Genomic DNA, 27,521 nt, shown 5'->3' with positions numbered 1-27,521 from the left:
TCCATGAAACCGCTAATATTTAATGAACTGGCATAAAGGTCCAGGGCAAATGATTACACTTACTTTTTCTCTCGAGTCTGCAGTATTTTTTGCTGTAGCTATACTTTTCACTGAAACTTAGATGTGTGACTTTTGTGCTTTTCTATGCATTACTGGAGAGATAATCAAATACTGAAATGCTTAGTAAGCCATTAGCAATCACATATGACATGTATGGCAAATAAAACACAATGTCACCCTAGGACTAGTGACAAAACCCTAAAAATTTAACCCGCATCCCTCCTCCTGAAATTCCTAACATGAGCAATAAATACTGAACAACCATGAGTTGCACACAGACTCCTCATAGGTGTGTCAACATGTCATTTCTTTTTAATAAGAAGTGACACCATAATAACATAAAAAAATAATTTTCCGTCCGAAAAGAATAGACCACGTCATAACGTGTCATAAAAGAAGACACACCAGAGGCTCGTCAGTTTTTACAATCAGGAAAATTATGGAAGGCTTTACTACTTAGTGGCCCTGATAGATTATTAACTAAAGTGAACTAATCTTTATAGTCACTAGGAACCACCAGAGTGGACCAGATTTCTGTCAAAGACAAGGGAGACAGTTGAACTACCTCAATGTTCTCATCCGTCAAAGAAACTTTTCTGATAGTTAAAGTGGCTAAGCTGCAAATAATTGAAGACCAAGAAAACTCTCGTAAAATCTGTTGAGGTCAAGCGATAACTTTTCCACTACGCAGCGGATTTAAATTTCTGACAATTGATTCTGAAATGCACTGCATGTCAACTGGATTTAAGAGCAATTTCAGGATAATTTAAAGGGGAAGGACTAGATTTGCAAGATTGAAAGTTATTGAATTCTGACAGAAGCTCAATATTGTGTGTCAAAGGAAGACCCTTTGCTTTTCCTGCTGAATCAACCATGGTGGGTACAGGAGGTCCAGTGGCAACTTTCTCTGTGTGGGATTATGTGGTGTTTGCTGGAATAATTCTGGCAGCAGCTGGCGTTGGCCTATTCCAGGCTATCCGAGGTCGCAAGGAGACTAGCAGCGAGGAGTTCTTACTGGGTGGACGGCAAATGACAGCTGTGCCAGTTGCCATGTCACTCACTGCCAGCTTTATGTCTGGCATCACAGTCATTGGTACACCTGCTGAGTCCTACCGGTTTGGATCTGCTTACTGGATCTTTGGCTTCGCCTATGCTATCATGTCTGCAATCAGTGCTGAGATCTTTGTTCCTCTTTTCTACCGACTGGGGGTCACCAGTGCCTATGAGGTAGGGAGATGGTAGAAACGCTGGTGAACATATGAATCAGGAAATAACTTAAAATGCCAAAGATCAATAAAGCAAACAGCAAAAATACTGTACACGGCTTGGTGCTGGTTAATGAAGGTTACTCATTACAGGTGACATGCCTTGTTAAAAGTGATTCCAACATAGTATGCAAAGAAATATCTAAAGTATTTCTTTTGGAAGTTTTATTTTAAAAAATACAGTACACAGTACAGCAATATAGCAAATTTGTGGACCAAAAGATCCTTCTATTGATACCCAGGTTTCCTTTTCATTTCTAGTACCTGGAGTTGCGATTCAGCCGCCCCATTCGGATAATTGGGACATCAATGTACATCGTCCAGACGGTAAACAAAGAGTTTTAAATGATTAAATATATGATCAATTACTTTATGTATATTGACTAATAAAACTGAAATTATTAAGGAATGAAAAGTTGAGCAAACACCAATGATTAAAATGTTAAAGGTAAAATGATAACAGCACCTGCTGTTTTTTTTCTTTTTGACTATATGTAAAACTGATTCTTCCACTTCCAAGAAAGCATTAATATAAAATATGTGCTTGTTGTTTTTCCATGTAATCAGCTAATGGTGACATTTCTCCTCAGGCTCTGTACACCGGTTTGGTTATCTATGCTCCAGCTCTTGCTCTAAATCAAAGTAAGCCGAAAAGCTCATAAAACACATCTTGATAAATGTAGGACTTTTAACTTTAAGCCTCACTAAACTGTCACCTGCTCATACAACTTCTACTTCTTCTTAGTGGAATGTTAGTCCTGAGTTAATATACTAATGATTCTTTCATGTTTATCCTATAAAAAGCTTAATCTAAAAAAACAAACAAACCCCAAAACCCCCCCCAAAAAAAGGATGTAGACAGAACCATAATGAAGCTTATTTCTTACTACTCAGTCACTGGACTGGATCTGTGGGGAGTGTTGGTGGCTACGGGAGTGGTGTGCATCATCTACTGCACTTTGGTTGGTACCATCTAATGTAAAAAAGTATTATATTTATTTAATTAGCTGCTTTAGACAAGCATGAACTAAAAACGTTGTTACCCCAGAGCATGCTTTCATTTCTAATGATAAACTTTTTGGTTCATTGAGGTTTTAATAACCACTTACATATGAATGAAATTAAAGTTATTGGCTCATTGATAATTAATAATTGAACACATCTGAACATTATTATGAATCTTACCAAGGAATCAGTTCGACAAATTCAGCAAAAAGCCTTTACAATGTGACGCTTACTCTAACATGAATGTTTTCTCCAGGGTGGTCTGAAAGCAGTAATCTGGACAGATGTGCTGCAGATGGTAGTCATGCTGGCAGGTTTTGTGGCTGTTATAGCTAGAGGAGCTGTACTGCAGGGAGGCCTGACAAAGATTTGGGAAGATGCTGGTGAAGGAGGCCGTCTACAAGCTTTTGAGTAAGTACACAAGCAGACTAATGTCCAATAGTGAGTGAGTTTATTTTACAATAAAAAACGGGCAGGGTGTTTTGAATCACACAAACTGTGATTACTAATTCCAAGAAAATTTACTAAAAACATTTTGTATCCAAAAATAAATATCATGGATGGGAATCCTGCTAATTGGCTTCTATATGCCATGCCACATTAGAGGTTTCTGTCGTTGATGTCCTCAAAGTTAACCTTCAGTATATTTTCATATTATTGACATTTCTATCACAGTTTTGATCCAGATCCCCTGAAGCGACATACTTTCTGGAGCATCGTAGTTGGCGGTAGCATAATGTGGGCGTCAATCTACTCAATCAACCAGTCCCAGGTGCAGCGTTATATCTCCTGCAAAACCCTGGGACATGCCAAAATGTGAGCGTTCCTGTAATTCAATACAAACAGTACATTGCTGAGTCTGAGCAAAATTTTCTGTGCTGACATGTCTTTTTTCATCTTTCAGGTCTCTGTATGTGAATATGGTTGGCTTGTGGATAACTGTGACTCTGGCTGTGTTTTCTGGTCTCACCATGTACTCCATTTACAAGAATTGTGATCCACTATCAAACGGTGATGTTGCCACCCCTGACCAAGTAAGTAAACCTGCAGTTTTCTCTTTAGTCCTCACCACCTTTCCTTTTCTTGTGCAACAAAGCATTATGTGTAACAAAACATGGGTTATATTTATCAACCAGCTGTTCCCCTACCTTGTGATGGATATTCTGGCAGACTTCCCTGGAGTTCCAGGCCTGTTTGTGGCTGCAGCATATAGTGGTACCCTGAGGTGAGAGCCTTAGACATGCAAAAACATGTTATTTTAGAGCTGTGCAGGGATCAGGAGCTGATAAATTAAGATTCTTAGAAAAGAATGGCCTTTGTTGCTGCCAGAGAAAAGGTCACTAAGTAGTGAACAGGAAGATATTTTTGCATTTGCATTACGAGACATAGATAATGCCATAAAGTACCATCTGGTGCCTGAAACTAGCCTTCTCTGTGTGTAATTAGCATTTTAAATGCATCAGCCTGACTGTTGTGTTCCAAGTCTAAAAGCTTACCTTTGTATATTTTTCAGCACAGTGTCTTCCAGCATTAATGCCCTAGTTGCTGTCACGGTAGAAGACTTTATTCTACCGGTGTACAAAGACCTCACACAGAAGCAAGTGAGCTGGATGAACATGGGCCTGAGTAAGTTGCACAAACAAAAAACTACCAAAATAGCCCAAAAAAGCCTTGAGGCAACTGTTGGTGCAATTTGGCACTATATAATTAAAGTGAATTGAATTGAAAACTGTGAATAAAAGCTTCATCGTGTCTGTAATAACACAGCTTAATAATAGGACTTTACAGCTCTTTACAGCTCTTTGTTTTTAAGTAGTCACCAACAACTGTTCAGACTCCTATTATCTCAGGCCCTTTGAGATTACAAGAGAGTGACATCAAGATAACCATCTTATCTTGCTATTTTTAGCAAGTGATTCAAAGCATTTCCACTATATAAGTTATGACATGATTAGAAATATATCATAGATAGCCATTTGAGCCTGCGTAATACCTCTGAACAAAGGAAATCTTGTCAATTCAGCAAATAGACAAGTCATGAAGTCATAAAACACAATTGTTAATAATTTATATTAACAGACCTAACAGGACAGTCGGTACTGTTACTGTTATTTTCAGAAGGTGTAATTATGGTGTGGGTCGTTCATTTTCTGTGAAAATACGTTTGCAGCACACAACTTATCTTTTTCTTCTTTATGTCATACAGACAGTTTTTAGTATGGATCAATATGCTGTTTTTGCACAAAGTCACAATGATCTTGTTCATTGCAGTCCATTTTTAAGTGCTATATTATTTATGGTAGTAAAAAGAAAAGAAAACATGATTTCTACTGGCCTCACATCACCTTTGTGGACTTATTTTTCCATACGTTTTCCATAAGTTATGACGACACATTGAATTATATGAAAAAACAAATAAACATATGCTTTAAACAACCTGTTATTAAATTACACTGAACCAAAAAAGCTAAGCCTTTCAAGTAGAAACTCAGAAAAGAGTTAAGTGTGCATAACCATAATAACATTTGTTCTAGAAAATTGTGTAAAACATGTTGCCTATCTGAACAACTGAATTTGCGCTGTGAAAGTTGCAATCTGTATCTTTGATATATTTCTGCTCTCAGGTGTTTTCTTTGGAGGAGTGTGTATTGGAATGGCTGGAATAGCTTCCCTGATGGGAAGTGTTCTGCAGGTAATCTGAATCACCATGAACACAAATTACTGAAGTCATTTATTGCTCTACAGCTTCACCATGAGGTGAAGTTTGCAAACTACAGGGTAAACTACTTCTTTTCTTTTCTGTTTAGGCCGCTCTTTCCATATTTGGCATGATAAGCGGACCGCTCCTTGGTCTCTATCTATTAGGCATGTTGTTTCGCACATCAAACTCAATAGTGAGTATTTCCTTGCACTCAGACTTCCACTAGCACAACTGCACAATCTGACAACACATAAAAAATGTTGCCAAAGAAATACAAATGTAACATCCTCAAGAAAGTAGTTCACTGTGTTCATATTTACATATTTCAGGGAGGACTTATGGGAATGATCATTGGTCTAGTGTTGACTCTGTGGGTGGGAATTGGAGGCCAGCTTTACCCACCGACAGCTGAAAAGACAAATCCTCTTCCACTCAACACTGCAGGCTGCAACAACACAATAAACCAAAACTACACAACAATAACTCCCTGGACCAGTCCAGTGACTCTGACCCCAGAGCCCGAGTGAGTCATTTTACATAAAAGACTGACGCAAAACTGCTACTCAGCAACATAGTAAAAATCATAGTAAACTTTTATTTAACAAAAAAAAGAAAAAAAAAAAGAAATTAAAAGCTGTCTCTAAAGACATAATTAAATTTCACAAATCAACTACAAAAAGTACAAACTTCTCTGAAAACAGTTGTCAAGGTAAGACAAATCACTAAGATCTGAGCCAACCTCTAAAACCTCTTACCTGTAATGTAGGGTTTTTTGCAAGCATTTTGTTTATGCTTTAGACATAACATTAATTTTTATATATAGTCTAAATATATTAAGATTCGTGATTTTTTTTTTAATTTCAGTTATAGGCCTCCTTTAGCAGACACCTGGTACTCTCTGTCTTACGTCTACTTCGCTCTGTTGGGCGTTCTGACCACAATTGTGTCTGGCCTGCTTGTGAGCGTGATCACAGGTGAGATATTACTTCTTAGCCTTTACTTTCACTGCAGAAATCTAATCCATTATATTGTGATATTCCAATTATATCAAAACAAGGATAAAACCAAGAGAGTATGTATTTTTTTTATACATATACAGGTGGATGTAAGCAAGAAGAGATGAACTCAGAGCTGTTTGTGAGGAAGAATGACTTAATCTGCTTTAGCTGGTGCAATAAATCAAAGGTATGATGCTGACCCCTAACAAACAAAGGAAGAACATATCAGTAACCCTCTCCAAAATCAACAAAAAATTGGTGTTTTATAAATATAATATGTTTTTAACCCAATACAGGAATCAGACATCACAGAGAAGCCTTCAGCAAACATTTACATGGGAGATGACAACCCAGCATTCAAAGAAGACGACATGATGAGCAAAGATGTTGAAAAAAACACAAAACTGTAATACTAGTCTATCAATGACATGTTCTGTCTTGGGGTCATTTTAATTAAATTTAAGAAAATATACGCACACACAAAAAGCACAAGCAAAACCCCATTATTAGCATTTGATGATAATGGTATTTATATTGATACTAATCATGTGTGGAAAATCTAAAACTGAATCACTCAAGAAATCATTGTATTTATGTTACTGACATGGGTATTTCAACAAGACAGAAACAGTGTATGTAATACAATGATGGAAAATCTGACTTGTTTATTCAAGTCAGATGCCCACACCTTCTGCTCTCCATGGGCTGAGATGTTCCAGTTTCATGTTCACTTAGACAACCTTGTAATTCCATTTATTGTCCTTTATATTCAGTTGCTGATACCAGATTACAGTTTAATAATCTATCTGAACATTGCACTTAATTTTATGGTGACACAGAGATACATATTGGAGTATTGTTCACTTTTACTGTACAGTGTGATTACTGTTTTGAAGGAAGTGTTTTGAAACATGAACAATGGCTGTTTGTTTATTACAGAGTTGCTTTTTTACGGAAACTATTGCAGTCTTTATGAGCTGCCTGTTAAAGCTGGTAACAAATTTGTCAATAAAATATTTTGTAAAAAAGTGTACTCAGTAAAAAAAGCTGAAATCACACATACACAAACGACTCTAAAAACTTTAGTGCATGAACTGTACACACACCCCTCTCTCTCTCTCTAAATATATATATAAAGATATTGTCTATTACTTTGGTAACTGTCTCTTTAAGGCTTATAAAATATGTTTGCCATAAAGAAACAGACGCTGATCTCTGGACTGGACTGACAACAATGCCTTTGTCTCCTTTAAACAAACAGTAGAGGAAGTTTAAGGGCAAAACTGCCCTGCCCACATTCACCTGCCATAGTATCAGCCCTTTTCTCTCCAGGAAGTGAACAGTCAGTTGAGGCATGGAGGCACACTTTCAACCAGAAACTAAACTAAACTAGGCTGCTGTTTTCACTAGCTAAACAAGGTGAGCTGGTTTTTCTTTCATTTTTTTTTCTAGAATTAGTTTTTTAAACTGTTTGGATTTACTTAAAATTTCACAAGAGGGATATACATGTTTGTGTAATGTAACTAAAAAGATCACATCTAGTCTTGTTTAGTCTTGCTTTCAGCTAATGTTTTTCTTTCCAGTACCAGATTTAAAGGCCATGGATGTAAAGTTTACTGCCCTGGCTTACTGCCATCTGGCCCTTTTGTTCAGTGTGGCCCAAACAGAAAATGGGACTAACACTCCTCAACCAACCTTTAGCTTAACGACCCTTACGACACTAACTCAGTCTGACTCTACTTCACCAATCTCAAATTTGACTGAGGAGACAATGCTATATACCAGCACACAGTTGGATAACAAAACTGTCGCTAGCACCACTGCAGCTACAACCGAGAGGACAAGTCACCGCCAGACTTCTCAGTCAGCAACCACCTTGACTCATCTAACAAACAGTAGAACTCTGAGGACTACAACCTCTAGCACTCAAATGTCAACATTTACTGCACAAACAACAGCAGGTATCCAGACCACAGTAGATAACTCAAGTACACCAAGTACTCCAGTAATTACAACTGAAAATGCAACTCATGCTACCATGAACAGAACCAGACAAGGTAAGCATAAGGCTCCATTCTTATCTGCAGTTTTATCAACAAGTAAACTGTTCATTTTTTATATAATTTGCTGATAATGGCAATTCTTGCTGTTTTACTTTGTCGCTAGATGTGGGCCTCAATGTCTCTGAAAGGAATATGACTATTGTCTTCAGCACTGTACTTGGAGCATTTGCTGTGTTGTTGGTTTTTCTAATGTTTCACAAATGCAAACAGAAAATACAATACTTGCACCAACCTCTCAATAATGCAGAATACACAGGTAAGGAACTCTCCTTCATCAAACAATTAGTTCAAACCCTTTTATTTACTATTGGCAATTAAAAATCCCAATCTAATTTTACACAGATACATTTGTGGCAGATGATGACACACTCGTTATTTCTGGAGGACTTTATGATGGCCATCCAATCTACGATAATGTACCAACAGCTCCTGCAGACCAGTCTCAATTCCACCTCGAGTTTCTCCATTAAAGACACAGAGTTTCTATAGTCTGAAATCTGCAGTTTAGGAGTGGATAAAACCAATGTACTAAACCAATGTAACCAATATACTTTCAAGACGGAAATATAACTCCTATGATGGTCTTTATAAGAGAAAAGGGAAATGAAAATAGGTAGGGCATTCAAACAAGTAGAAAACTGATTTTTGAGAACATTGCTTTTACTTGTACAAAACCAGAATACATAAATATATTAACAGAGTAACTTGTAACAACTAGAAATTGTCAAAGACCAGCAATATAACCTTGTGATAAAACATATTAGATTTTATGTTAACATTAAAGATGGGTTATTCCAAACAGCACAACAACAAAGTAATAAATAACAGTGACTCTGTAGTCAGTTAAAATACACCCCTAAACACCTATAAATAAACTTACTAAAAGTTGGCATTTTAACACCAAAACCTTCTTCTCATTGACACTATGTTTTAGTTGAACTGTAGAAACATATTCCATGCATATTTTTGTGTTATTATTAGTCTATTTGTTATTCAGTCAATTGTCTATTATTTATTAATTCTCAATAGAACTGTATTTTAAGTCACCCACCTCTACCAATATTGTTATTACTGCTAATCTGACCTAACAGCCATACTTAGGCAAAAATCTTCTCATTGGTCTTCTTCTTTTTTTTGTCACAGCCAGTAACAGCAGTCCAACCAGCATCTCTCATTCTTTTCATTGCAGCCACCTTTAAGGAGTTTCCTGGTGATTTATGAACGAGTGGGCTCTGATTCTGTAAAAATAACACACACATAGAGATTTTTAAAAATCAAAGTAAGTGTATTATACGCCACTTTGTCTGATCATAATGGCACATTACCTTTTTGAGAATGTGGAGTTTACATTGTGAATCTGAACTTTTACGTTCAGGTACATTTGTAAAGGTCTATCAAGACAAAAAACAAAAGAATACACATTAATCTGCCCTGCAAATTTGCAGAAATGGTAAAATCACATTCACATAACCTGCAAGGCTTATGGCATTGGCAAAAAAAACTCCATTGCTTACCAAGAGATCATTTTGATCTGAGCTGTCAGACTTGGGGTCAAGTTCAATGGCGCTCTTTCCCCACTGTGCTGACTTTTCAGAAGGGGGAGTCCTTATTCTGTAGGACTATAGGGGAGTAAATGTCAGTGAATATATTCATATTTTTTTAATTTTGGAAAATGTCAGAATGGTATACTATATTACTTTGATCTTTGTTGTTCCGGCAGTATGGTTTGTAAGACTTCTTGGGGTTTTCATGTCTTCACTGTTGATGCACTACAATTCAAAGTCAGTGCAAGTCTCATAATAATTTATCATAAAACTTAAAGTAAATAAAAGCATATCGATACACGAATTATTTTATAATTTATTCTGTCTATAGCCATTTTTATATATCTACTGTATGAATAGGTTAAATTGCAGTCTACCTTGGATTTTGGTGTTCCACATGATGCTCTGATAGATTCACTGGCAGATTCCTTAACAACAATTCAAACAAAGTTGCTTTAGAAAAAGGCTGTAGTGATATGGTTATATTGTACTGCTTTACGTTCACACACAAAGTTTTGTGGGTGTTTCCTACAGGTATAGGCAATTATTAGCAGACTCTTCCATGTGAACCGACTAATAGTATCTGGGGCCAGTATTCCCAGTCACTATAAAAGCTGCCAGCTTACTAATCTCTGAGAGATGCTCTCCATGAATTTGATTGTTTTCTCCATTGAGTAACACCCATGCTCATATTCACACTGCTGTTCTTGTTATTTAATGGTTTCTAAATAAATCTTTCAACTCTGGTGCATTTTTAGTTCCCATAGCACATTTGAGAATCTCATTAAAACATATGAATATATACCTTTGTTTACTCATACACAACAAATACATCCTTTTTGTTTTTCTAAATAAAATCCAGGTGAATAATAAACATTATGAATAGCTATATGGCTACAAACTGAAAGGGTAATACACCATGTCCACCATAGTTAACCCTTTTAAAACCAAAAAAATGTGAATTAAAATCTTCGCAAATATTATGGAAAAATATTAAATTTATCTATTTATCCAATTTGATTCACCAATTACTTAGACCAAATATCAGCTGATCCTGACTCAGCTGGATGTTCTGTTTATTTTGTCTTTACCTATGGCCTGGTATCATGGATTATTTTACTAATAAATACCAGTTCAGCAAATTCAATTGTGGTTGTATTTGTTTTTCATAACACCCAAAACCAAGGATGTACTATATCTGAAGTAGAAAAGGCTATTTTGAGAAATCCGTAGTTATAAAAACTTAATCATCTGATTTTCTAAGCTTACTTTAAACAAAAATGTCTGAAACAAAACGTGCTTAATCTGTTGAGAACATTTTGGTCGATAAAACTCACATCTATCATACGAGCAGCCAAACTCTGACCATCTTTGCTGTAGGAGGAAGTTTTCTTGGCCTTGAAGAAGTCAAATGTGTGACTCTTTGAAGAGTTCTCTTTTGGAAGCTCGGAACTGTTCCCTTGTTTATAGTTTATGGCAGCTGCCTGTAGTAGTACACATACATTTTTGGTCAACTAAAAGTAATGACAAAGAATGCCATCTAGTGGCAGCCTATAAGCTGCATGCACTGTACCTGTTTGTCGCTCCCTTGTGACAGCAGAGTGCTTTTCACAACAGACATTTCCTGCTTCAGATCACTTATTTTGTTCCTGAGGTTTTCCTAAATTCAAAGTGTTTGTTACATTGTGAGCTGTCTCTCTCAGAAGTATGACAGCTGTATAAAAAAAATCCAACATAAACTGATTTAAACTAGGATATACCTTCTCTCTTGATTCTGCCTTCAGCTCTTTCTTCAGCCTCTCATTTTCAGTCTTATGCTTTGAGAGGTCCAATTCCTGATTTAGAGAATTTTGTGGTGCAAATATTAGGATATGGCATATTTTCTGGTTAATTATTATTAGTGCTACTTAGCATGTTTCTTAGTGTTATACCAGTGATTTTGCACGGGCAGTCGCCTCCATCTCATTCTTCTTCTTCTCTTCAAGCTCTGCATCCTTTTCTTGGACCATCCGGTCATACTGGCTCTGGTAGTGACAAGTTGGGTTCATTCCAACATAATACACATGAGAGGTATTTATCAGACAGCAAGAAGGCCATTATAATAACTTTACCTTATGTTTTTCCATCAGAGTGACCATATCGCCAATCTTATGCTGGCATTTAAGTTCTGTGGCCTCCTTGTTCTTAATGGCTTCTGCTGCTGTAATTCTAAGTTTCTGGACCTACAACACAAATTGGTTCTATTTTTGTAAATTCAATTTGTAGGAGGTAAATGTTAATTAAATTGAAATTACAAACTGAAAAGTAAAAGAGTAACCTCTTTCTCAAGTTCTGCTGCAAACGTCGATTTTGACTCAAGATCCTTGAGCAGTTTCTCATGTTCTTCTCCTTTGAGTTGTTTAAGGTACTGGGACTCATTTTGAAGGCTGTTGATCTAAAGATTAAAGCAGCATCTTAATTTCCTAGTCTAATACTGATTAGCTTAAATAGTTCACATACATATTAACAACTGGAAAATAAAAACACAAACAACCAAGCAAACCATCTCCATACCGTTGTTTCAAGGTCATTGGATTTTGCAATCTCCTGTGCCATTTGTTTCTTAAGCATTTTATTCTGAAAATATACAAGTGAGGACAATAAATACCATTCCACTCCTTTTATAGAAACTCAGTTTCATGGTCATTACAAACCTCTTTCTTGTATTCCTCCTGGGCTTTAAATTTAATTTCATATTTTTTTGTGAGTTTGCACAGCTAAAAAGCAAAGATTTTTTGTTTAGTTCCAGAAAATGATCAATAACAACAGTATTTGCAATTTCACTGCTTTCACTCACCTTTGTTTCCACAGCTTTGATCTGTTTTTCTTTTTCTGTGATTTTTACCTGAAGTTGCTCATACTGTTCACACAGATAATAAAAAAGCCATAATGAACATGTTTAGAATAGGCATCTTTATAAAGTCCTGTTTCTACTAATAATTTAGTTAAGATGCTTACCTTTTCTTTGATTTGCTTCTGCAGAGTTTCTGTTTGTACACATTTCCCCAGGATTTGGGTTTTGACTGTAGTTAATTCATCTCTATTGTATAGAAAGTAAATATTTAAATTTAAAAAACTGCGCATTCCAATCAGAAAAAGCATCTTTAAGCCTCTGAAGTGCAGATTCACCGTAAAGTCTTGTTTTTTTCCTCCAGTGTTTGAATTTCTCCTTTGAGTTTTAATGCCTTCTCCTCACTCACCTGAGTCAAAACAGTTTTTAGAATTTGTGATTAATGTAATATTTTAATAGTAATACAAATAATAATAATAATAATGATAATAATAATAATACAAAAAATCAACCCCATAATTCAGACCTTCATGTTTGCCTCAATAGCTTTCACATTAGAGAATCCATTTTCAAACTGCTCTTGAATGGCTGTCTTCTCAGACTGCAGCTCATTAAAGTTTGATAATAGCTCTTCATACTTTACTCTTAAAAATGACATAAATAAAAAATGAAACATATTACAACAGCGTAATAAAATATTATATATACTAATATGATGAAATGGCTATCTATTAACAACTCACTCATTTTGCAAAATGTCTTTCCTCATCTGCTCCATCTGAAAGTTGCATTCCTTATTTTTCTTCATTTCAGTACACAGCTGTTCCTCCAGCTCCTGCACTTTGACCTGGAGGTATATTGCAGAGGAGCAATGCATTGCATATTTCAACCCATGTCACTGAATATATTTTACTACCAAACACATAAAAAGCTTTCTCTAGTGGGGCTGAGAAACAAAATTAAAAACATGTAAAAACCTGAGTCAAAGTGGACTTCTCCTTTAAATGTTCTTTTTCCTTTTCAGCAGCTTCACAAGCCTTTTTCAGTGAGTCATTTTCAGCAAAAGCATTATCTGCTTCTTTCTGTATCAGGGAAAAGGGACAAACAATTTTAAGTATCCTTATTAGGCTATTTGATACAGATCGTCTTTTCCTTTTGCATTAAGTATCTATTTATCTACTTATATCACCTTAATCAAGTGGATTTCTTCAGTTTTCTTTGAAAGCTCAGCCATGAGTTCCTCCATTTTAGCTTGAGTGAACTGAATTTTAGCCTTCACTGACTCAATGGATTTAGATTTTGTGTCCTAATAACAAGAACACATATTGTTTTGAAGGTATGTAACAGACTGGGGCATGCAAGGACTGGTTTTAGAGAGAAATCATACACTTTTCATTCAAATAAACTGTACCAATTCATCTTTGAGAATTTGGATTAGGCCATCTTTTTTTGTAGCCTGGTCGATGGTTTCTCCTGTTGAGTAAAATATTTCTTTCAGCTTGAAACCACAACACCTAAAATTATCGATACATGTTATCCGGTGGGACTTACCTAAAACTGTGTTTCTCCTTTCAAGTTCAGTGTTGTTTTTTATAAGTTTATCCTCAAGCTCTTTGGCCCTTCATAAAAGTAAAAACAAGAATATAATGACAAAAGGAAACACTGTACTTTATCTAGAAAACACTATGAATGAAGGAGTTTCATATACCTCTGTATCTCTAGTGCTAGTGAAGTCTTTAGCTCTTGAATGGTTGACTGAATGCACTCTAGCTCCTCTGCTTGCTGTTTTTTGACTTTGTTGAGCTCCTGTAAACTGAGATCTTTGTTTTGGATGATCTCCGCATACTCTTTTTTACTTTGTTCCAAGGCTGCAGCAGTAGTTTCCTGATTTTTCTTTGTTGGGGTGTTAATATTTCAGTTAAAGCACAGTGCATGCAACACAAGAGCCCAGTTTCAGTACAAAGAAAAGAATCTCAAGATACTCACCTCAGTCTCCCTGCAGCGCTGCTCAGCAATATCCAGTTGTTGAAGAAGAGACTCCTGTTCAGCTTTTGCACTTTTGAGAAGTTCAAATTGATGATCTGTAAAAGCACATATACAATATTGGTATCCCCAAAACAAAGTGTACTAACCTGACCTGAAGTTTGGAAAAGAAATAAAACATTTTCACCTAAAACTAAGCACCTATTCTCATTTTAATGAGCAACTATCCAAATATAATGTCATGACTCTACGCACAAGAAATACTTCTGCATAGAGTAATATTCAATATTGAGTAATATTTTAAAAAAATGTTATGAAAACAATGTATTTTTTAATACCAGTGTAGCAAAGTTTAAAAAATCAACATGCACAGCTTATCTTCAGATCTAATTATGATGTTACTTGTTGACTGTTGAAGTTCATTGCAGTGCTTCTGAGTTTCATCGAAGTCCAGCAGGAGTTTCTGCAGTTCGGTTTCCTTATCCTTAAGTTTCATTTGAAACATGGTTATCTGTGAAGAACATGTCAGTCATTAACCTCTCAAAATTTGTAAAATTTGTGGAAATAAATTACATGTCAAAAGCTCCACAAATAAACTGATGGAAGGGCTTTTTGCCCCCACTAACCTCTTCCTGTTTTATCTGAAATTCCTGCTGGTATTTCTTTTGTAGATGGTCAAATTGCAGTAAGTCTTCTTTGACTGAAAAACAATAAAACATGCTGTGTTGATGGTCAAAGTGTCGCTAATACATTTAAGGCATTTTATTGAGAAAAATACATAACATTTTGGCATAATAGCAGCAAGAAGAAATGTATATATATACCTTTCTCCATCTCTTGCTGATCAGTTTCTACTCGGACACGTAGGCTTTCAAATGCAGCAATCAGTTTCTAAATGAAAAAGTAATAAACTGGCAATCAAACCTCAGCATTTTACGATGTTTTGATCAACAAAATATAATAAATTAAAAGCTAAATTACTGGCAAACATTTTGTGGTGTTTTACCTTAACACTTTCGTTGTTTTCAGTAAGGAGGTCGTGGGTTTCCTCTCTTTCAGCTTCAACTGCAAAACATTCAAAGCAAAGTACCTTTTTTTCTGCACTTACTAAAGCTGACAAAGAAAAGTATTCTCCAGATCAGCAGAATTTATTTAAGACACTTTTTACTTACATAAATGTATTTTCTCAACTGATGAGTCAAAGGTTTCCTTGAGTATATTGCACAAGTTCCATGTTGAATTGTTTCTGCATTTTAAAAATTGAGTTTTTAGCATTTCACAATTATAGGAACAAAACAAAGCTAAATGTAATCAGACCGTCATATTTATCTTCGTTTCACAAATCACACATACTTGTTCCTCAGTTCCTCATTTTCACTAATCTGTTCCTCCAGCTTTATGCTGAGACTTTCATTTCCAAACTGCAGACAGAAAATACATTAAAGAATTCAAAGTTATCTCCTCCTATTGTAAGTGTTTTACATAAGTAGATAGACAGAGATAAACGTAAGGTCAAATAAGATCAGTCTGTGAGGTACACACCTGCAGCTCCTGAATTGCCTTGCGCTGTGTTTCAATTGTTCTTTTGTTATCTTGTAGCCTTCTTTCCTTTTCCACAGTGTCAGAATAAACTTTAACCTTCCAACACTTAATTTTCTCAACTTCATCAAACAGCTTTGAATAAAGCTGACCAGGATTGCAATTATTCTGGAAAACATCCACAGTTTAGGAAGTAAAATGACACACACACATATTCATGCTGCATATTTCTGTGCAATAGAAATATTTACCTCGTCTTTCTCCATTGGTTGCATGAGTTTCATCTTCAGAAAGTCTTTAGTGGGAAACAATAATTAGGTTAATATTTATAGTGCAGTTCTTCTGTTGGAAGTGATAGAGCTGGTGTTGTTAAATAACACAGACAAAGACACACAAATACCTTGTTTGGGTGGTTTAGTTGGTGCAACCACGTTTGTATTGGGGAACAGGATGTTTTTCTCTTTGTCAAAGCATTCACTGTAACTCTAGTGGAAAAGAGCAGTAATATTTAATGTCATGTGTGTTAATAATTACTGCCTCATAGACTGCTGCTGACAACACACATACAATGGTCATTGCGCTTATAAGGTTAAATAGTTACTGCTGAGCTAGCATAGTGGTGCTTTTAGTTTTTTCATCAATGTTTAGCTTCTAATAATTAACTAATTATAACCAACTGTTTATTGACTTACAGGTTGCAATGCTTTCATGAAATCGCCTCTGTCTTCAACTATTTCTCGAGGTTGAACCGCAGATATTGGTCCGTTATTCACCCTGGGAGGCACCAACAGCTTGAAGCTAAAACGTTGATCTCTCTCCATTCTGGAATAGCCATACAGCAATACCTAGTTATTTAATAAGCGGTGTTTTAAACCAAGACATCTTTAATAAACACTACAGAAATTCCAGAAGACTACAAATAACTATTATTTCCCCCTTTTACCTAATATTCATAAGTCAAATAACCCTAAACATTAGCTAGTTAGCTAACGGTAATTAGCTTTGCATCACCTTAGCTTGCAGACAACAGCTAACAGTTACCTCCGGTATATTAGGTCAGCGTTAATTCCCACATAATATAAGATTAAAAAAACAATAATAATAGTCAGTAGTTTAGAATGTTACTTAATAATCATCAATGTGGTAATTTACTAGGTACTACGTGTAAACTATGACATTTTTTTTAAACTTTACCTTGTTAAACTTGGTTAACGGTTATAACACGACTACCCTGCACGAGGAAGGACTCTTGGCCAACTGTTCTGTGTCGTCAGGTTTATTTAAATATCATACTTTATTTTCTTTTTTTTCCTTCTTCGTATTATTATTATTATGATTATTATGATTATTATTACTATTATTATTATTATTATTATGTGTCCCTTTAATTAATACTTAATGTGTAAAATTGGCAAAATAAAGCAGCAGTCTAATTTAGCACAGATATGCAGTTGGAGGTGATATATGTCATATAAGAACAGCACTTTGTATCTTTGAAACCATCAATTAGTTTGGTACATTGTGGAGAATATTAATTATTCTCTGAACTCTTGTATCAAAACTGATATGCAACAAATATTACAAACAAAATAATACTATATAATTATTCTTTTTTTCCTGAAGACTATAGCTGACATTAAGATTTCATTTTTAAATAAATTATGTCAGCACAAAACAAAAACATTATCATATTTCAATGATTATTTCTATTTCTATCTATTTCTATGATCTATTCTTAGATTCAAGAAAAAACAAGACACAGGACACAGTGGAGTATTACATCCTTGTTAAACAGCCTTTTATTTGACTTTTTCACAAAATTCCTTTTTTTGCAGTCAGTGGCATGTTTACCATCATAAGGCAAACAGCTAAATGTTAGAATTATTTTATAATTGGCATAATGCATTATCAACAATGAACCAGAAAAAATAACATTTAAAAGAATTTAGAATGAGAATGAATGTGCTCATAGAATAAACAAAGTGGCATGGGTGATACTTCTAAAAGTTAAAAAAAATTGCACTTTGCTGTGATGTGCTTGGAAATCTTATACTGTCTTTATAAATGTCGTGAGAGAGAAGTGAGAAAAGAGCAAGTGTCTCTTAAAAACAAAGTTTTCTACTGGTAACAACAAACAAACAAGAGCAAAACACTTTCATTATGTGATTGTACATTTCAGAAGGTTAACATGCTAAAGGAAATAAAGTTATAAAAAATGTTATAATGATAATACCAATAAGACAGAAGTAAATTAAGTAAAATTAAATTGCTTATTTATATATATTTATGAGGTTTAAGTACAAATATAAGAGGTATATATTTAATGAGGATTGTGTATTTGTGTTTAAAGGACTTTAATATCTGTGGCTATGAGTTCTATGGTGGGCTTCAAAAACAATGCATAATCAAACTGATGAGGAATTAATGCTATTGTTGCCTGTTGAAAAAGCATGTTTCTTTTGATGAAAAATTAGCTCACTAAGAACAATAAATTGACCCATGTTGTAAATTGACTTGATGCAGGACTTTATACAGTGTCCTCTGTATTCCTAGCTTCTGCCACCTCTTTGGCAGCATTGTCCCTGTTGGACTTTTGTTCTCCAACTCCCACCCCTCCCCTCCTCTCCTCCTTTTTTTTCTCTTTGTCCAGCAGCCGATAGTTCAGCCCCATTCCTGCAAACAGGAAGACACTAGCAACTATGAGGATGATCCCACAGCCCTGGTAGGTGTACTTGTAATCATGGTAGACGTCTTTGAACTTCCCTGTGAAGACAAAAAGACATCATACAGGATCATTTGTTTCTGTGCATAAACTGTATATAAAAAATGGAAGTCTTCACCATGACATTAATGAATCCTTCAGATGGATATTTTAGCTGTTACCCTCTGTGTGTTTTGATAGTAGAGCGAGCGCTGGTACTGACTGAAAAACTACAGACCCTACATGCTCATGGCTTTTCAATCACAAGGTACTACACTCAATGACATAATGTGCGATAGTCTATTCTAGTGGAACAGTGTAAGGGTCTATGTGTTGCCCCTGTGATGGGCTGGTAACCTGTTCGGGGAGAACACGCCTCGCACCCAGTGACAGCTGGAATGGATGGACAATCTAGCAGTCTAAATCAAAATGACTAAATGAAGACAATATTGTGTTGTGTAACAGCTGAAACTAGAGATTGAGACCATAAACCTATAAGCGAAGTCTTCATTGAAGTAAAAGATCGAGTGACCAACAAGGCCATTTTCTTAATAAGTTGCACTTCTTATTGTGACTTAAGGAGTGCCCTCTGTTGGCCAGTTAAAAAATAAAATTAAGCACTTATGTAGTGGCTTAACTTTCAATCTTTTATATATATAAGTGTATTAGTAAACTTATAGTAAGTAGTTATAGTAAGTATATAAGTATATAGTAAGTAGTTATTATCATTAGTGGGGTACTCACCAAGTAACGGGGGACCTAATAATACAGGACCGCACTCAACAATAGTGACAAGCCCAACAGCACTGGAGAAACGCTGAGCTCCGACTAGGTCCATTAACGTCTCGAACAGGACTGCACTCAGCCAGCCGAAAGCAAACCCAAAGAAGATGGCATAAATGGTAAAGCCTGTATAATCTTCTGATATTGGGGCTAGGACATGACACACGCCGTTGTACAGTACTGAAGCAGCAAAGAAGTACTGTATCCTGGGACGGACCCACTTGGTATTGGCTACCATGCCCATTGAGGGTCGGGCAAACATGTCAACAAAAGCGAGGATAGACAGTAAAAAAGCTGCCTTCTCTCTGGCAATGTCTTTACTCTTGGCATAATTAGAGAGGAACACCAGTGGTGCAAAGAGGCCAAAAAACATGACAACATTGCCCACTATGTAGAGCAAAAAGCCACGGTGCTTGAACAAAGTGAGGTCGATAAAGCTGTTAATGGTCTGCAACACAGTCTTCCTCTCTGTGGTCTTCTCTGCAGGTTTGGGTTTTGGTCCTATAGGCCGCATGAGGGAACCTGCAACACAGCAGTTGAAAAGCAGGCCACCCAGGATCAGAAAACTTCCTCTCCAGCCAAACTGATCAAAGAGCCAAGTATTAATAGGAGCCAGGGTAGAAAGGAAGACAGGACTGCCAGCCATGGCAATCCCATTAGCAATAGGTCGCTTCTTGTAGAAGTACTTTCCAATCATTGTGAGGGCAGGGTTAAGGTTCAAGGACAATCCCAGACCTGAAAGATTCAGTAAAAATATGTATAAAAATGAGTATGAAACAGTGTTTGAAAAAACAACAGTGCACGAAAAAAAAAATAAGTTAGTAACAAACAAACTTGAAAATATTAAAAACTGGGTACCTCCCAGAACACCAATGCAAAAGTAGAGTGCTTGAACAGATTCACAGAAAGATGCAGCAATGAGGCCCAATCCTGACAGGCATCCTCCAGCCATCATAACAGGACGACTCCCATATTTGTTAACCAGGATGCTGCTGATTGGACCTGAACCAAAAGAAACAAAGAACAAATATAGTAAATATATAAATATAGCATATATATCATATTTCTGCATGTTTTTCATCTATTCAAAGGCACAATTCTAATTTTAACCACCAGAGAGCACTAGTGCCACAGCTGTGTCCCAGCAAATTCAAACAACTTCAGCAATCAGTTTTGTCAGTGCTGCACTGCAGTAGATGTGCTCCCAAGCCATTAATAATGCGATCTGTCAGAAAAACCACAAAAGCTGCAATGAAATAATCATTTATTTGATCCTGATATTCATAAAAATTGACAGAAGAATAATTTGTTTTGGAGTTCTTTTTAATGTACTCCAAACACAATTGAAATGATCATTAGAAATATCTCAGCTCAGACAAGTGGGTGGGGGTATTTGTGTGAGTGTACTGGGGGTGATTTTCTCATTGGTGTGTACATTGGGGTTAAAATAACACTGAATCTTCTGTTATATATTTTGATATATATATATATATATATATATATATATTTATATATAACATATATAAATATTAGATTTTGATACTGGCTATAGAGAAAGAAAGACTGACTGTGCAAACAGTAACCAGCTTATTAAGATTCATGCATACTGGATTCAAAATCAGCTCAAGAAAATTGCTATGACTAGTAGACAAATGACTAAAATGCACTGAGGGCTCGGGTCGCAAAACACCATCTCCATCTAAGACATGTAACAACCAGCCTAAATGAGTATGAGGATCCACATGGAAGACACTTCTGCCTTCCTGCCAAATCTCTGCACTAGCCAATGAACCCAAATGGAAACTGACAGTTTTTGTTTAGAGGTTGTCCAGACTCATTTGCCAGCACGGTGCAAGACAAAGGGTTTTTAAATTGTAATGCAGGCAGTCTCCTGACAAACAATGAGTTCTTTCCTTCTGCGTTGCAGGGTGGGTTGCTTATGATAAAAAGGTTGGAGACAAACCAATGTAGAATATTATGAATATAATGAATCAAAAATTGAAGGAGTACAGAGGTACGCAACAGTGGGCCGTTAATGAACTTCTCCTGCTGATGTGTTCTGAATGTTTAACATAGAGATGGCAAGAGGCTCAGCTGTCATCTGCTCACGGCACTGACAAACATTGCCTTGCTTATTCTCTGTTCTCAATTACTATGCATAGCTTGCCTTCATCTGTGTATATTTACATCAAACATTTGCATTAATTGAGGGAGTTACACATATCCATGTATACTAAGACACTGCAGCTCATAACTTGTTAGGGCATGTGAGGCTCTAAGAGCCAAGTAAAACAAAAAGAAGTGATTAACAGACATCCACTTTGGTCCATTATGTGTTACAAATCAAAAGCAACACCATGGTAAAGACAGAGGCAAGCTGAGAACAATCAGATACTGTTACAGTGTAACTCAATAACCTTTAACCATTGTTCCTGCATGCCTGAATGTCACTCTCCAGAAGCAGCTGCTTGTTAAGTGTTGCTGAACAATAAGCAGCATTGATTTTTTCCATGGGGAACATGATACTTCTGTTGTACAGTAATGAGGACTTAACTTGAATGTGAAGTTTTGTTCGCCTTAGGAACTTAATACTCAGAGTAAATAACAGACATGTGGCACCTTGATTTCACTCGAGCAGAAATATATACGCTGGGATGTTTTGATGCAATATGTTCACCAATATGCACACAGTGTAATGCTAGCTGAGTGAGGCCATATTTCCAATTTTATTTTACTACTAGCAGATCTTACAAACAACTTTACACATAGCCCCATGTATAAAATTTGACTGACAGTGTATTTTATATGGAGCTACACTTCCCACTTCACACATTAGTTTGGAACACTAAAGCAGCTTTCCCAAAGCTTCCTTGAGACTAGATGCCTAAGTCATCATTTTTCCAGTTCATCACACACTAGAGCAAAGAGAACAGCAGTGTTTTGATTTCAGAGGAGATGGCCTTGTGGGACAAGAAGGACTTCTTTGAACTCTGATCTCTCTCTGTTTATTTATCATGAGCTTGAAAAGGCCTTTATCATCATCTGATTGACCAGCCCGGAGTGACATCATGAAGTGTCTCATTCATCTCATCAGTGCAAGAACACAAACAAAACCCCTGGTGGTCTTCCAGTCTCAAAGCACAAGAGAAAAGAATGGGTAGGTGTGCAAGGCTTAAACTCATTCATATGCTCCAGAGACAAATAATGTTGCAACAGCATTTCAATGGAACACTTGAACTTTTGTTTTGTCAGGACGTAATGTTTAAATTTTTCAGCACAGTAATTATGATGATGTGTGATCTCTCTGTGACTGAAAAGCTACACAGTAAGCCTGTATTTCACCAAAAATAAATGATTGTTTTTATTTGGAACAGAACACTACAGGAATAAATGTAGTATGGTCATGCTAAGAGCTGGGTATTGATTTCAGCAGCTTGTCTTGGATGGTACTGTAGCTCACCTCCGCCGTACGTGACGGCTAACATGATGGAGGAGATCCAGGACACCTGGCTACTTGTCACATTGAAGATCACCTCAATCTCTTTGAAGAAGACAGTGATGGACTTGGGAAATGCATAGGAGAAACCAATAGAGATGAAGGCTCCAATCACCACCATCCATCCCCAGCCACCCTCAGGTGGTGTGTAACCTTGAGGACCACCGACGGCTGGCGGCATTGTTCTTTGCAAATCTCCTCTTTAAACTCAAGAGGTTTTACAGATACGATGACTGTTTAGGAGAGAAAAAAGTGACAGAGAAAGTCCTTTGATTAGTTGCTTGTAATTCTTAAAACACTTAAAAAATATATATTTGTGTTTATGAATTAGAATACAGAAGACCTTCGGCAAACAAGCTGAAAAAAACTTTATTTAGTTAAGTGCTTAATAAATATTCAACCCATCAATAAACATATAAAATTACAAAACATTTTCCCATTTCATACAGCTGCACAGTCATTTGTGATACTTTGTTCAATTTAGTGTCCTCTTTGAACTTGATGTTTTGTCCTCAGCTTTGAAACATTTGACATCAATAAAACATTCTTATATCAGTTTTGTCAGCAATAGATCAACTTTGTATTCAAGTTGATCTTAACAAGTATGACCTTGCAAACAGAACTCAGATTTGATGTTTTCAGTATTTCCAAACACCAGCAGTGGTTTTGTTTCCGGCTCACCTCTCTTGTTTAGTAATATTGTCAGTACATTTTACTTTGGCATTGCCTATCATGGCAGTTTTTGAAGAAGGAAAATCAAACTAACAAATTTCTTACCAGAGGTGTAATTTTCACATTTTCACACTGTGTTTATCAAATAAACATTTGCTTTTATTTTTTTTTAACCTTCACTAAGTGGAAGTTACTTTTTTTTTTAGAAAGCTAGAAAAAATACACATCAGGTACTGTCTCACAATCTTGATTTGATTTTCCTTTTTCCAAAATGTTTTCATGCATTTCATGCTCCTTGGTCTCAGCGTTAACTAGGCTTTTCTATTCTTTGGAAGCCCTTTTGGCCATTTCAGCCCTTTTGGCCACTTCACCATATAGCTTTGTCATGCATCATACAGTACGAACCTTCTATACTGACCTATAACTTCTGAGTAACCCTGCTTTGACGATACCACATATGTATATGAAAAGATTCATTATGTTGCAAAAATATTTCCCCAACTTTAATAACTGTGTTCAAGATTAAACATGGCATTTCTGGCCTTGCTTTGCTTTGAATTGCTCTCTGCATGCATTTACTAAGCTCCCACCCGCTGATCTCACACAGTTTCACTTTAGAAATGATGAATAAGAGTCCATCGGCAGAGTCAAACAACTTACTGTATTGTTTACACAGGGGAGACTATCCAGAGAGAACATCGATCAGACCACGAACACAGGTTGAATTCACACTGCTCAATAGCTCAGGGCTATGCTCTGGAATGGCTGATGATGTAGCGTTTTTCAGCCAAGGAGGACTTGATTTGGTTGATGAATTGGTTTAGGACTCTGAAAACTTATTGGATAAACCAGTTGTGTGCAGCACGTAGTGAATATTTAATGTTTTAAAGAACTTTTGTTATTGAGCTGGGATTTTAGCGTCTGCTGTGCAGCTGTAAATGTGCCTCCTTCTTTATCCTGTAGCAGCAATACACTCAGAGAAATAAGAACTTACACTGCCACTAAATCTAATCAGTTTTGCATATCAAAGAAATAAGTTGTGTGTGTTACATTACTGGAAAAGTTATCACTAACAAAGAGTATTTGTTTTTTTATGTAAACAAAAATGCTAAATGACTGTTGTTTTTGAGGAACATTAAATTGGTCCATCAACCAACTGCACTGTGGATAAACTGTCTGTACTTTTCATACTTCAATGTTCTGGCCGACTTGTCAACCAATGAGCATTCATTTATGTTTAGAAACATGCAATTGGGATTTTGGGAAGGCTGCATGAGAGAAAAGCCTCTCCATGGACTCTCCACTGACAAGTACATACACAAACTGACACAAACATGGAAACAAAAAGGTGTCCTAACTGCAGCTCTGTACTCTGATGATGTTCTCTCCAACCTGCATTAGAAAACGTAGTTACGTAGCTTTATACTCCAAATAGATATATATTTTGTCATATTTTATCTTCTTTTTTAATGTGTTGCTTCCAGTTTAATCTTGTGTTTTCATATCCATAGAAAGTTCAGTGTTGTTTGATGTTACCTGTCCATTGGTTAGCTTCATATCAAAGTTAATCATGTTTTACCAATAACATCATGGCAGCCCACAGATTTTTCCATGAAGTGACCACAATACAGCAATATTATTTTACAAAGCCTAAATGTCTAAGTTTGCACCACATATTTTATTGGCCTTTCTTAATAAATGCTACTTTTAAAATCAATGTTGTTTAATACACTGTAGGTAACAATAAAATTTGAGTTCATTTAGGTTAAGTTTAACAGTTTTTAAAAAATTTTAACCTTTAATCGATCAAGGAGCCTTCCCCCTTTGGAAACTATGAAATTACGAGAAAAGGGAATGAAAAGATTGAATGAAGTCTAGACTCTTAAACAGGATAATATGCTGGGAAATGTTCTTACAACAGAGACAGTGCTATTGTATTTTTAAAGAATAAAAATTCAGCAGTTGACATTAAATGATGAATGGAGGAACAAGTTAAGACAGACAGGACCCCCGGATAGAATAGTAAATCTGCAGAAATAATGAATAAAACAGATAAGTTCTCACTAAGGATTGAGTGCCTGGCTCTAAAATAAAGAGCAAAATATCAAACAATTCATTAAAAACTGCAGAGTCAATTCATTTAAGCCAGGAAGAAGTAGACAAACAGGCAGAGGCATAAAAACAAACTCCCCTCACGCTGTAAAGGTCTAAATAAAGTAGCCAAAGTGGGCGGCCTGAAAGTGCCACTTGACAACACACATACCAGCACAAAGCAGGGTGGGCTCAGCAGAGGACATCAGCAGATATACAAAAGGATTTGGTGTCTTTGCTTAAAGATGTGAGGCTCAACTGATTTAATTTGAATTCATAAGATTAAGTTTGGTAAATGTATCTCCTTTTCTTAGAAATTAATTTTAGTCTCAACTCTGTGTACCCATATGTTGCCTGAATTAAACTGTCAAACTAAGAATAATGAAAATAAAAATGAAAGTACCTTTAATACGGTTGAGAAACCACACAATTTTAAATTTGTGCCAAATTGGGCTCTTTTGCGGAAGACTTTTCATTCATTCTGCCTGCTTCAGGCCTTTTCTGACCCCAGCTTTCTAGTACCAATTTTAGACAGAAATGAATTTGTCTGTTTAATTATAGATGAGAATAATGTGTTAAATATTTGCTCAGGGAAATTGCATTCTCACATAATAAGTATTGTTATAACACTGACAAAGCAATCCATGTTTTATGAATATCCAACTGGAAATAGACTACTTCTTGAAGTAATTATTTTAAAAATGATGTCTGGCAAATATTATATGTATATCAAGGATCTTACCTTAGCAGGAGCTCTTGAACAGGGACAGATGAGCTCTGCAGATAAAGTCTCTGAGGGACGTTAACACAGTGCAAACATCACAAAATCGGACTGAGTGGCTTTGAATATATATATATATTTTTAAAAAAACTCCAAAAAACCCAAAGAAGAAATACTACATTTGTTTCACAGACAGTCCACAAAAAATCAGTGGGTCTGTGGCAGCCTACAAGTTTCAACAGTGTCACCGTTTCCTCTGAATAAAGTAGAGTTCATTCAGTGCCCAAATCAAACAGCTGGACAATCTGGACACAACGGTGCTAAATGGTGAGGCCAGTCAAGATCTTATTGGCTATGCAACACGTAGTGCCATGCCCCTACGGTGCTTTCTCCACCCCTCTGTCATGTGCTGAGCTGACACACAAGGTCAGACTAAGGCCCTGCATACTGCACAACTCTATAGTATCCATGACTGTATGTGGTCCAAGAGGATATAATAATGTCTGCACACCAGAAGATTAGATGCTCTTATCGGTGCCATTCACTTGAATTTTATAGGAAATCAATTTTACAAATATGACAGACATTGTTTATTCAGCCACCTGAAAGAAAGACTTTTGTGTCATTCCTTGTTGAACCTTTCTCCCAGATTCCCTGAGGAACTATTTATAAGTCTGTATCAGGGCTTGGGACAGGAAAGGCCTGAGTACACTGGGTAACTGAAACAGCATGTGCTTCCAAAGTGCCTTCAAATTCTTGACACCCTTGAAACATTATTTCTTATTGTTAACTTGTTTTGTGTAGTTCACCTCATTTTTCATCCTCCAATGCTTTTTATTGCTTTTCAAACAGAGGATGCAATAGAGCAACACCTACAATTCAGTGTTTTCTCCTGGGCTGGTTTTTATTCACAGGAGCAGAGAGTGAGGAATAGAATTGGATTTTGGGACAAAGACATTCAAATTTGTATCTGCTAGTTTCCTACAGAGGCTGAATACACAGTTCTTAACAGAGGATCTTTTTCTTTAACATTTAAGTGCATCCTTTGACTTTGAGCCATGTACATGAG

At 36.2% G+C, this 27,521-nt stretch overlaps 4 protein-coding genes and 1 long non-coding RNA gene across 13 annotated transcripts; 3 read left to right on the top strand and 2 right to left on the bottom strand.

Moving 5' to 3' along the window:
• Positions 1-581: 581 nt before the first annotated feature.
• On the top strand, positions 582-7,060 carry slc5a8l (solute carrier family 5 member 8, like). Its single transcript, XM_013276628.3, has 15 exons — positions 582-1,287; positions 1,587-1,652; positions 1,916-1,967; positions 2,220-2,287; positions 2,587-2,741; positions 3,006-3,146; positions 3,235-3,364; positions 3,467-3,555; positions 3,844-3,956; positions 4,955-5,022; positions 5,138-5,224; positions 5,361-5,554; positions 5,896-6,005; positions 6,131-6,216; positions 6,326-7,060. The coding sequence occupies exons 1-15, from the start codon at positions 934-936 to the stop codon at positions 6,437-6,439; spliced, it is 1,827 nt and encodes a 608-aa protein (XP_013132082.1). The 5' UTR covers positions 582-933; the 3' UTR covers positions 6,440-7,060.
• A 129-nt stretch (positions 7,061-7,189) lies between these two features.
• si:ch211-105j21.9 (cell wall integrity and stress response component 2) lies at positions 7,190-8,590 on the top strand. 2 transcript variants are annotated; one of them, XM_013276629.2, is made up of 4 exons: positions 7,190-7,448; positions 7,613-8,086; positions 8,196-8,348; positions 8,435-8,590. In XM_013276629.2, exons 2-4 carry the CDS (start codon positions 7,630-7,632, stop codon positions 8,560-8,562), a joined length of 738 nt encoding a protein of 245 aa, XP_013132083.1. In that variant the 5' UTR covers positions 7,190-7,448; positions 7,613-7,629; the 3' UTR covers positions 8,563-8,590. The 2 variants fall into 2 exon arrangements, with proteins under 2 accessions (XP_013132083.1, XP_019214582.1); XM_019359037.2 differs by lacking the exon at positions 7,190-7,448 and having other exon boundaries at positions 7,457-8,086.
• Positions 8,591-8,734: 144 nt separating this feature from the next.
• Positions 8,735-17,279, bottom strand: sycp1 (synaptonemal complex protein 1). Of its 7 annotated transcripts, none has more exons than XM_005458395.2 (35): positions 17,183-17,279; positions 16,681-16,810; positions 16,389-16,473; positions 16,240-16,283; positions 15,992-16,156; positions 15,803-15,870; positions 15,622-15,695; positions 15,456-15,514; positions 15,274-15,340; positions 15,076-15,149; positions 14,852-14,960; positions 14,453-14,547; positions 14,175-14,359; positions 14,018-14,085; positions 13,878-13,939; positions 13,656-13,772; positions 13,444-13,548; positions 13,210-13,313; positions 12,993-13,110; positions 12,805-12,875; positions 12,634-12,715; positions 12,473-12,535; positions 12,330-12,392; positions 12,190-12,252; positions 11,954-12,070; positions 11,748-11,858; positions 11,568-11,660; positions 11,397-11,471; positions 11,210-11,296; positions 10,974-11,120; positions 10,014-10,064; positions 9,790-9,861; positions 9,607-9,711; positions 9,418-9,483; positions 8,735-9,330 (listed from the first exon to the last, which is right to left on the bottom strand). In XM_005458395.2, the coding sequence occupies exons 2-35, from the start codon at positions 16,807-16,809 to the stop codon at positions 9,190-9,192; spliced, it is 3,135 nt and encodes a 1,044-aa protein (XP_005458452.1). In that variant the 5' UTR covers position 16,810; positions 17,183-17,279; the 3' UTR covers positions 8,735-9,189. The 7 variants fall into 7 exon arrangements, with proteins under 7 accessions (XP_005458452.1, XP_013132081.1, XP_025762940.1 ...); XM_013276627.3 differs by having other exon boundaries at positions 16,681-16,833; positions 17,183-17,243; XM_025907155.1 differs by having other exon boundaries at positions 17,114-17,202.
• LOC102079527 (uncharacterized) lies at positions 17,161-23,043 on the top strand. Of its 2 annotated transcripts, none has more exons than XR_003220101.1 (5): positions 17,161-17,262; positions 18,639-18,710; positions 18,891-18,957; positions 22,492-22,629; positions 22,903-23,043. It is a non-coding gene; the product is annotated as an uncharacterized LOC102079527 (long non-coding RNA). The 2 variants fall into 2 exon arrangements; XR_266951.4 differs by having other exon boundaries at positions 22,847-22,987.
• On the bottom strand, positions 17,763-26,780 carry slc16a1a (solute carrier family 16 member 1a). Its single transcript, XM_003453646.4, has 5 exons — positions 26,474-26,780; positions 22,933-23,201; positions 20,331-20,474; positions 19,434-20,207; positions 17,763-18,751 (listed from the first exon to the last, which is right to left on the bottom strand). The coding sequence occupies exons 2-5, from the start codon at positions 23,147-23,149 to the stop codon at positions 18,516-18,518; spliced, it is 1,371 nt and encodes a 456-aa protein (XP_003453694.1). The 5' UTR covers positions 23,150-23,201; positions 26,474-26,780; the 3' UTR covers positions 17,763-18,515.
• Between the last annotated feature and the right edge of the window lie 741 nt (positions 26,781-27,521).

Source organism: Oreochromis niloticus, linkage group LG5 (genome assembly GCF_001858045.2).
Source record: "Oreochromis niloticus isolate F11D_XX linkage group LG5, O_niloticus_UMD_NMBU, whole genome shotgun sequence".
In the NCBI taxonomy this organism is placed as follows: domain Eukaryota; kingdom Metazoa; phylum Chordata; class Actinopteri; order Cichliformes; family Cichlidae; genus Oreochromis; species Oreochromis niloticus.
The sequence above is the reverse complement of the archived record's forward strand: the minus strand, read 5'-3'. Positions and strand labels throughout refer to the sequence as shown.

Bases quoted from the DNA above. Each gene is read 5' to 3' on its own strand.
- si:ch211-105j21.9 (XM_019359037.2), top strand. From the start codon at position 7,597: ATGTTTTTCTTTCCAGTACCAGATTTAAAGGCCATGGATGTAAAGTTT. The intron at 8,087-8,195 runs GTAAGCATAAGG...CTTTGTCGCTAG, and splicing joins CATGAACAGAACCAGACAAG to ATGTGGGCCTCAATGTCTCT. The intron at 8,349-8,434 runs GTAAGGAACTCT...AATTTTACACAG, and splicing joins CAATAATGCAGAATACACAG to ATACATTTGTGGCAGATGAT.
- sycp1 (XM_025907155.1), bottom strand. The intron at 12,393-12,472 runs GTGAGTGAAAGC...TTTGCTTTTTAG, and splicing joins TCAAAGCTGTGGAAACAAAG to CTGTGCAAACTCACAAAAAA. The intron at 9,712-9,789 runs GTAATATAGTAT...ACTCCCCTATAG, and splicing joins CCGGAACAACAAAGATCAAA to TCCTACAGAATAAGGACTCC.
- slc16a1a (XM_003453646.4), bottom strand. From the start codon at position 23,149: ATGCCGCCAGCCGTCGGTGGTCCTCAAGGTTACACACCACCTGAGGGT. The intron at 20,475-22,932 runs GTGAGCTACAGT...CTTTTGGTTCAG, and splicing joins AGCCGTCACGTACGGCGGAG to GTCCAATCAGCAGCATCCTG. The intron at 20,208-20,330 runs GTACCCAGTTTT...TGAATCTTTCAG, and splicing joins TTGCATTGGTGTTCTGGGAG to GTCTGGGATTGTCCTTGAAC.
- slc5a8l (XM_013276628.3), top strand. From the start codon at position 934: ATGGTGGGTACAGGAGGTCCAGTGGCAACTTTCTCTGTGTGGGATTAT. The intron at 3,365-3,466 runs GTAAGTAAACCT...TTTATCAACCAG, and splicing joins ATGTTGCCACCCCTGACCAA to CTGTTCCCCTACCTTGTGAT. The intron at 6,006-6,130 runs GTGAGATATTAC...ATACATATACAG, and splicing joins GCTTGTGAGCGTGATCACAG to GTGGATGTAAGCAAGAAGAG.